We start from the raw sequence: 9,253 nt of genomic DNA, 5'->3' as shown, positions 1-9,253 counted from the left end.
GTGTTTAAAGTAATTCTTTATGACAACACTTTCAGACGAGGGTCGTTATGGTCTCCTTTCTTGTGAGGACACACTACCATCTCGTGGTCAAATTTATGTTTGCAGCACAGAAAAATGAGATTGGAATAACCAAAGGCGAATTGTTTTAATGACAAATATGAATGTTGTAGTTTTTGCAGTCAATTATTTATGTTTGTTTACATGTTATTGCGACGCGTGGATTGGAACCAAATAGGAAAGGACGTATGTGGCTTGTTTCTGAGCCGGAAGCGGAAGCAGTGCCGAACGAACAAACAAAAATGGCGAGCCAAGAGGATTCTGTACAGGAGTTCATGGCTGTTACTGATGTCGACGAGGAGAGGGCCCGCTTCTTCTTAGAGTCTGCTGGTTGGAATTTGCAGGTACGGGTTTTACACGGATGATGCTCTTGGTTGAGATGTTCTGCGGAATGTAAAGTCAGCCAACATAACTGCGAGCGAGTTAGCACCCCGGCTAATGTTAGCGTGTTTTGCCGGTAATTTCTGCAAGTCACTGACTGACAATAGCCGCGAGTGTTTTTCTGTCAAAAGCGCTGCGGCTGTTAAAAAAGAAATTGGTAAGTGTCGTATAGATATGGATTCTCCAAATGTCACCCTTTTGTTTTTTTACAATTTGTCAAAATGTGGCACCAGTTTCTTACGAGCCCGTGTAGCTCGTTAGCCTGCGATAGTAGGGACAAAATCGTTATTTTGACCGTTTAATGGCTGCGTTTAAAGTACAGATGACGTCAAAAAGCTGAGGCGATCGTGCACTCATCACAACAGAGAACGTATTTATATTATAAATGAATTGCATTCCCCTCTCAGAGAAGCCCTTACTGCCTGGCTCTTTTGCCTTTTAATCCAAATTTCGACAACACTTGCTTGACAAGTAGACAACGTTGTTGCTTTTCCTAGTCTTATTACATTGGTGCGATGATATATTGGTAGGCAGGCATCAAAGCGGCCTATACGTTATCCCCATAAAAGTGTTTTTCCTCTAAACTGCATTCAAGGAATGCCAGTTTTCTCCATGTATTTATAACAGGTTTTGTGTGTGTGTGTGTGTGTGTGCGTGTATATATATATATATATATATATATATATATATATATATGTATATCAATGCAACAAATTAAAAATAAATACATGAAGGTGCATGAAGCTCACGTATTCATTCAAGTATGACTAGTGACTACTATTTAACCAATTTAAGTCCTCATTGGGTCATGCCATTAACTTGCAATTTCAAGTACGAATCTGTCACAGGTCTTCCAGTCCATCTATTTCGATGCAAAATGAGTGCCTTTTTTCACACTGTCACTCAAGAGATGCCAAAAACCTCTCTAAACAACATGAATTGTATCTTGAAAGCAAATCAATCCTCGAGGCAATTATAATTCTACAACTTAATTTGTTCCTGAATGGTGTTCTCTCTTGCCTTGTCCCAGCTTGCGCTTGGTAGTTTCTTTGAGGATGGAGCTGATGATGACATCGTGGCTCTGCCTCACCCTGAAGGAGGTTCCTCAATGTCCAGATCCATTGCACCAAGGTTGTTATTCATTGTAATATATGGTGTGCACACTATTGATTGGGCCTTGGTGTAAAATACCTGCATTTACATGAGAGCAAAAAATGATCATCTCAATTAAATTATAAATAAGGTGAATCCACGCGGGTCCACTGTATCCTTTATTTCAATCGGAGGGGAAGAGTCTGTCTACGCAGTCTCAACATGAATTAAAATTTTGTATTCCATGTATTTACACTACGAGTCAAAAGTTTGGACTAATGTCTAATTTTACTGACAGTTGTAGAGTAATTTACATGCACCGTAGCCCTCTACTGATGCAAGATTTTCATGTGTTCCGTCAGTGTAAACAAAGTCACCTTCACTATGTGTCACTTGAATTACACATTGAAATTGGCAGTAAAAAAAGTCAAACAGGAGTTGGGCACTTGAACCTGAGTGTACATTGCATTTAACATACAGTAACTGTGCCTTTTTTTCCCCCTCATCACCAGTTCTCGGCACCGAGTGACGTCATTCAGCGACTTGATGCACGAAGCAGATGACGACAGTGATGAGGAGGAAGGTCAAAGGTCAGTCAGTAAATCGGTAGAATTTATTTTTAGTGTGTGAAAGCAAAAATGAGTGATAACATTGTGCCGGTTGGTATATTCTTCCACTCGAGCAAAATACAAATTTCCAAGGAAGATTAAAAACAAAAAAGCAGAGCTCTTGCAGACGGCTGCCAACTACGGCGCCATCTTGATTGATCGTCAAAACCCTGTCAAATGATATCATTATAAACTTGTAACAGTCAAGTCAAGTCAAGTCAACAGTATTTATAGAGCACTTTCAAACAGCCATCGCTGCATACAAAGTGCTGTACATGGAGCAATTTAACATGCACAATAAACAGTAAGACAAATCGGTAATAAAGGCGGTAGAAAGCACCAAACAGTAAAACCAAGAACAAATCAAGTCATGCTGAGTCGAATGCCAAAGAATACAAGTGAGTTTTGAGGAGGGTTTTGAAGATTGACAGCGAGGAGGCTTGCCGAATGTTCAGTGGGAGGTCATTCCAGAGAGAGGGACCAGCAACAGAAAAGGCTCGATCCCCTCTGAGCCTCAGTTTAGTTCTTGGTACTTCTAATAAGGTCTGGTCCACAGACCTGAGGCGCCGGGCAGGTGTGTAGGGGCGGATGAGCTCAGAGAGGTAAGGTGGCGCGAGATTATTCAGAGATTTGAAAACAAATAAGAGGATCTTGAAAATAACTCTAAAATGAATGGGGAGCCAGTGAAGGGATGCCAGAGTAGGAGTTATGTGCTCCCTCTTACGAGTACCAGTCAAGAGGCGAGCAGCGGCATTCTGGGCCAGCTGAAGGCGCTTAATGGAGGACTGGCTGACTCCAAAGTAAAGGGCATTGCAGTAATCGAGCCGGGATGAAAGGCATGAATTACTGTCTCAAAGTGTTCATGTGAGAGGAGAGGTTTTATTTTGGCCAGCTGTCTAAGGTGAAAGAAGCTGGATTTAACAACGGCACCAATTTGCCGATCGAGTTTGAAATCACTGTCCAGTTTAAGGCCCAAGTTTGAGACTGTTGACTTAAGATAAGGAGACAGGGGGCCCAAGTCTACAGGATGGGATGTACAAGGGCCACTGGGACCAAACAATATCACCTCTGTCTTCTTTTCATTGAATCTCAAGATATTTTGTGCCATCCAGGTTTTGATTTCTTCCAGACAGGATAGGAGTGGCCTTAATGAGAAGGCGTCTTTCTTGCTCAGTGGGACATAGATCTGGCAGTCATCTGCATAGCAGTGGAAGGGAATACCATGTTTCCTTAAGATGGAACCCAATGGGAGCAGATACAGCGAGAACAGCAGAGGCCCCAGAATTGAGCCCTGTGGAACACCACATGACAGGGGAGCAGTGCGTGATTCAGAGCAGCCAAGGCTGACACAGAAGGTTCTGTCAGCTAAATAGGACCTAAACCACTCAAGAGCACTCCCACCAATGCCCACCAAGTGCTGCAAACGAGTCAGCAGAATACTGTGATCCACTGTATCAAATGCTGCAGTTAAGTCCAATAAAACTAGACACACGTGGTCTCCGGAGTCATTTGCCAGGAGGATGTCATTAGAAACGCGTAACAGGGCTGACTCCGTGCTATGCATCGTCTTGAAACCTGACTGGAAGACCTCCAAGATGTTATGTTCATCCAAGAAAATTTTCAACTGCATGTGCACCACTTTCCAGAATTTTGGAAATGAAAGGCAGTTTGGAAATGGGCCTGAAATTTGACAGCACATCTGGATCAAGACCAGGTTTCTTGATCAAGGGTTGGACCACAGCATGTTTAAACTGTTGGGGAACTACACCAGAAGAGAGGCTGCTGTTGATGATATCCAAGACTGATGCGCCAACACTCGGGAGAACCTCCTGAAAGAAGTGCGGGGGAAGAGAGTCGCAAGGGGAGCCAGATGGCTTCGTCTGGCGAACTACATCCTCCAAAAGCGCCATGGACACAGTTTCAAAATAATTTAGCACAGCTGAACATGGAACATGGACAGAGGGGTCAGATGCGGTATTTGAGACCGGAGTCCTAGCTGTAGAGACCTTATCAATGAAAAACTGAAGGAATCTGTTGCACATCTCGGGTGAAGAATCCGAGCAAGTAGGCAGAGGGGGTTTGAGTACAGAATCTATCGTTTTAAATGGTGCGCGTGGGTTGTGACGGTTAGCTTGAATAAGGTCAGATATGCTCTTTTGGCCTCTTTTACTGTGAGCTGGTAGTCACGCCAGCAGTCTTTCCAAATTTGATAAGAGACATGCAATTTGTCATTTTTCCACTTGCGTTCGGCTTTGCGACACCCCTGCCTAGCTGCGCGGGTAATGTCGTTAAACCATGGCTCGGGTTTAGGTTTTGGGAGCACAGTTTTTGAAGGAGCCACCAAATCCAGGATGGCACGGCATGATGAGTTGAACCAAGAGGTGAGTTCCTCTATGTTAGACGAGGGTACGCAAAGGTTATTAAAGGCATCAGAGAAACGACTAGCAGTGCGAGGGTTAAAAATTCGGCGTTTAAAACTAGGAGCGGCAGATTTCACAGCAGCATGCGATAAGACTACGTCAAATAAAACTGCCATGTGATCAGAAATCCCATTTTCAAGGACTTCCAGATTTGACACCGGTAGACCATAAGCAAGGACAAGGTCTAAAATATGTCCTTGTTCATGTGTCGGGCTGGTCACATACTGCACGAAATTAAAAGAGTCGATAAGGCTTAAGAAGTCCTTTGCTAGCGTTTTTTCCGGACAGCACACATGGATATTAAAATCCCCCATTAGGAGGATATGATCATATCTCAGCCTGATTTCCGCAAGAAAGGTTGAAAAGTCGCTTAAAAAGTCTTTGTTGTATTTAGGAGGACGGTAAATTACAGCACAGAGCACCGGGAAAACACAACCGACTTCAAAGAAGGTTGCTTCAAAGCTGGTGGCCGATGTGGTGAATGTGCACCGTTTACATTTAAAATTGTTCTTAAAGATGCTCACCGTTCCTCCACCACGGCCTGATGTCCTCGGGGTATCGAGGAAACCACAGTCAGGTGGCAACAATTCAAGCAAAGCGTTGTACTCACCAGTACCTGCCCAAGTCTCCGTCAGACACAGGAAATCCAAGTCATTGGAAAGGAAATACTCCCTCAGAATATGGGTCTTGTTCGTCAGCGACCGGGCGTTTAACAACGCGATCCTTGTGGGAGTAGCAACGGGAGGGATTGCCTCTTCCGATCGCCGAGCCTGGGGGAATTCCCTCAAAAGCTTTCGCTGGATTCCTCCCCGAGAAAGGCGTGGGGGGTAGAAATGCCGTGGCGCGATGGGAGAGCCAACGACTGTTAGCAAGCACGAGGCGACGGGGTCAAGGGCACACCACGCCGGAGCGATCGAAGTGTGCCTCAGATCCCGTTTTAGCTTCACGAGCTGACCGCTACGTTTGCCGCAGCGACGGCGGCCGCGCTTCTGTGAAGGGGGCGAGCGAACGCGGAAGAGATTAGCCGGCAGGTTAGCCAAGAACGGAGGTAGCGTCTTTTCACCACCGTCTTGCCAAAACGCGGCCGAATCTCCGACGTGTTGTTGAATCAATAACGATCGGCGATCATAAACCAACCGAGACGCTGTTAGGGAGGTAACAAGCATTGCGAAAAGTAAAAAAACCCGAAATGGCAGGAGCGTCGCCGAACACACTGGCGCACAAGCGGCCATCTTGGGCATTCAGCCCAAGGTTCGCTATGCAGCATCTTCAAACCTGACTGAAAGACCTCAAAGACTGTATGGTTGTCCAGGAAAGATTTTAACTGCATCAAAAAAATTTAGCACAGCTTAAGACGGAATATGAAGAAAGGGGACAAATGTGGTATTTGAAACAAGTCCCAGCTCTAGAAACTTTGTTAATGACAAACTGAAGGAATCTGTTGCACATTTCGGGTAAAGAGTCTGAGCAAAACGACTGAGTGGGTTTAAGTACAGAATCAATAGTTTTAAATAGTACATGTCGGTTTTGCCGGTTAGCCTGAATTAGGTTTGAGAAATGTTCTCTTTCGGCCTCTCTAACTGTGATCTGGTAGTTAGCAGTTCTTCCACATTTTGTAAGAGACCCTTTAGTCCGGTAATCAATGATGTGCCTCCCTTCAGGTTCTTTGCAGGCGGGTCAGAACGCAGTGGGCAGCAAATCGTAGGGCCTCCAAAAAAGAAGAGTCCCAACGATGTGGTGGAAGATCTGTTCAAAGGGGCCAGAGAACACGGCGCTGTGCCTCTGGAGCGCAGTGGGAAAGGGGCAGGAGAATCTAGCAAAGCAAAAGTAAACGAAAGAAACACTTTGAACTGTTTTTCAGTTTTTAGGTTTGGATATTTTTGTTTCATTGTCTCCTCATGTCCTAGGCCTTCGACGGAGGCGGTTACAGGTTAGGCGCAGCTCCTGAGGAGGAATCAACATACGTTTCTGCTGGGAGACGCAATCCCAATGCCCAACAGGATGTGAGTAGCGCGCGATGGTGATTTATATATTTATTTATTTTATCATAGTTGCTCTTATTAACTCACTACAATGTAGTCCCAACATGCCACCCACCCACATTTATTTTTGTAAAGTGCTTTGAGCACCACATGGTGTGGATTAAGTGCTCTAGATGAGCACTATGTGGTGTGGATAAAGTGGGGGGAGGGTGGATATCTATGGACGGGCGCCTTGCACATGAAGCACACAAACTTGTATTGAACATGAATGACGCTTCAATGTTTTTCAATGGTAAAAGCACAATACATTCCTAATTGTATTTCTTTTTACCATGTTAGGTACACGTTGTGCTGAAATTATGGAAGACCGGTTTCAGTCTGGATGACGGCGAACTCCGAAACTACAATGATCCTGGAAATGCTCACTTCCTTGAGGCAATCCGCAGAGGGTAACTATTTCTCGTTGAATGAATATGACATGTTAATGTTTTGGTTGTGGCACGCTGCAACTGTGTACAACACACACATGCACACACGCGAGCATATGCTGCTCCACCTTGACGAATGTTATTGTCATACTGCAGGGAGATTCCATTAGAGCTAAGGCAGCGTTCACGTGGGGGCCAAGTCAATTTGGACATGGAGGACCACAGAGATGAGGACTTCACCAAACCCAAAATGGCCTTCAGAGCCTTTGGAGGAGAAGGACAAAAACTAGGAAGGTGAGATTTAGGAGTGCTTCTTTTATTTTTTCATTCACATCTTTTTATATTGTTGGTGGACCAGAATCTTATTTAAATGACAAAAGTAGCTCAGTCTACACTGCCGTAATACACATTTAGAAAGGGGATTTCAACACTGTCTTCCTAACAACAGAATTCTTTTCACTCGTTTCATGTGATCAGAGAAAATGAAAAAAAAAAGTCGTAAATAAGACTTGTCCAATTTGGGATTTTTACATGCCAATTTAAAATTGAAAGAATGATTGATAAGCAAATTTATTTAGAAGAAGTTTAATGTGGCTTGGTGCTGTTCATTTTATGCTTGTGTATGTTTTCTTCTCCCAGTGCCGCCCCAGAGTTGGTTTCAGCCCCCACCCCCTCTCAGAAGGACCAGGAGGCGAACGAAGCCCAGGCCAGTGCCTCCGTGAGCCTGGACACCTCCCAGCCCATCACCAACATTCAGATCCGACTGGCAGATGGCGGCAGACTGATTCAAAAATTCAACCATACCCACAGGTACCAGAGGGATCTCATAAAAGCAACTTTGGCTACTTCGGATGGAGGCAATCATCCAAATTGATTGCTACTCAATGCTGAAGACATCAGGCTTGAAGGTTTAGCTTTTGTGATGTCAGCGTGCTTTCTCTGCACCCACCAGGGTGTCTGACCTGCGGCAGTTTGTGGTGGCGGCCCGGCCCACCATGGCCGCCAGAGCGTTCGTCCTGATGACCACCTTCCCCAACAAGGAGCTGTCAGACGAGAGCCAGACACTTCAGCAGGCCAACCTCCTCAACGCCGTCATTGTGCAGCGGCTACAATGAGACTGGAGGTGAAGACCACCGCCCAACCCCGAGCGGCCCACCTTTCCCCCCTCCTTGACATCTGCTGCTCCTCCCTGAGGAGGAGGAGACACAGACTTCTGTTTGGACCTCTTAATTTCTCATTTTTGTTTTCTAAAAGGAATTATCTCTAGCATTGATCTCTCGTTCATGCTGACAGCTGAAGAAGAGATGTTGCCGGTTTTCTAGCCTTGACAGCTACAGTACATGGTGCCCATCAGTAAAGTAGCCGAGTTCACACTCTCATTTGGTTCTAAATTCACACGCGCCTACATTGTTGCTTATGTGGAACAAATGGACAAACCACAAAAAATCAATTTTGGTTCAAATTAGCTATGAGTTTTCTTGTTTTGATTTACAGTATATGATGATTATCCCAGCTAAACTGCAGGTTTGGCTTTCACGTGGCATCACCGATGGTTATTGGTTTATTATTAATATGAACTGATTATTGAGTAATAAGTGTTCATCTTGTAGATTGTAAACACTGGCTTGTAGCTGTGGAAGGTGGACATCTATGCATCCTGGGGCAACATGGGAATATGTTTGGACCTCCTGAGGAAATAAATTCATTTTATGGTCAATGTGTAGAGGCGGGCTCTTGTGTTTTCCATGTTATTAGGGAAATACATGCAGATTTCTGGAAATTGTCAGCGTGATTATAGAAATAAATGCCGTACTGTATTTTGGATTCATCTTGATATGTCCGTCTATAAAAATGGGAATGCTGTGAACACAGGATAATATGCAACTTCCTGCTTAGTTTGTCTGCAAGATTTAATCCATTTCAGTTTGGGTGTGCAACCAGATATTGGTATCCAATGTGGGTTTTTATATGGTCATTTAAAATTTATTTTTTAAAATGAACAACCAAACTACTTTTAGAACAGTTGTTTGCTGTTATGTGTGATATTATGTAAATGAGCTACTTGGACAGAGGGAGCTATCTACCACTTTGCAAATTCAAAGAAATGGTGTCCATTTGTACGTTGCAAGAGCTGTCATGTCTTGACATGTTGAAGACATTTGTGCTTCCAAGCTCCAAATATTTTACCTAACCTGTACTACTATAAAGAGGCTTACAGCTCAGTTTATGACAAAGTGTTGGAACATTTACAATAAGTTATGAAAGATGGGTTTGCATACACATTA

At 44.2% G+C, this 9,253-nt stretch overlaps 1 protein-coding gene across 1 annotated transcript; it reads left to right on the top strand.

Annotated features, from left to right (window-relative positions):
• Positions 1 to 245: 245 nt before the first annotated feature.
• Positions 246 to 8,790, top strand: nsfl1c (NSFL1 (p97) cofactor (p47)). The gene is made up of 9 exons (XM_086105460.1): positions 246 to 401; positions 1,469 to 1,569; positions 2,043 to 2,120; positions 6,220 to 6,385; positions 6,466 to 6,561; positions 6,880 to 6,989; positions 7,125 to 7,262; positions 7,608 to 7,778; positions 7,921 to 8,790. The coding sequence occupies exons 1-9, from the start codon at positions 246 to 248 to the stop codon at positions 8,081 to 8,083; spliced, it is 1,179 nt and encodes a 392-aa protein (XP_085961586.1). The 3' UTR covers positions 8,084 to 8,790.
• The last annotated feature ends 463 nt before the right edge of the window (positions 8,791 to 9,253 follow it).

Source organism: Hippocampus guttulatus, chromosome 1 (assembly GCF_054856545.1).
Source record: "Hippocampus guttulatus isolate MCC_2025c chromosome 1, RoL_Hgut_1.0, whole genome shotgun sequence".
Lineage (NCBI taxonomy): Eukaryota > Metazoa > Chordata > Actinopteri > Syngnathiformes > Syngnathidae > Hippocampus > Hippocampus guttulatus.
This window is presented reverse-complemented; position numbering and strand designations above follow the sequence as displayed.

Coding starts and splice junctions, on each gene's coding strand:
- nsfl1c (XM_086105460.1), top strand. CDS start 246: ATGTGGCTTGTTTCTGAGCCGGAAGCGGAAGCAGTGCCGAACGAACAA. Junction 6,386..6,465: donor GAGAATCTAGCAAAGCAAAA/GTAAACGAAAGA, acceptor CTCATGTCCTAG/GCCTTCGACGGAGGCGGTTA. Junction 6,562..6,879: donor ATCCCAATGCCCAACAGGAT/GTGAGTAGCGCG, acceptor TTACCATGTTAG/GTACACGTTGTGCTGAAATT.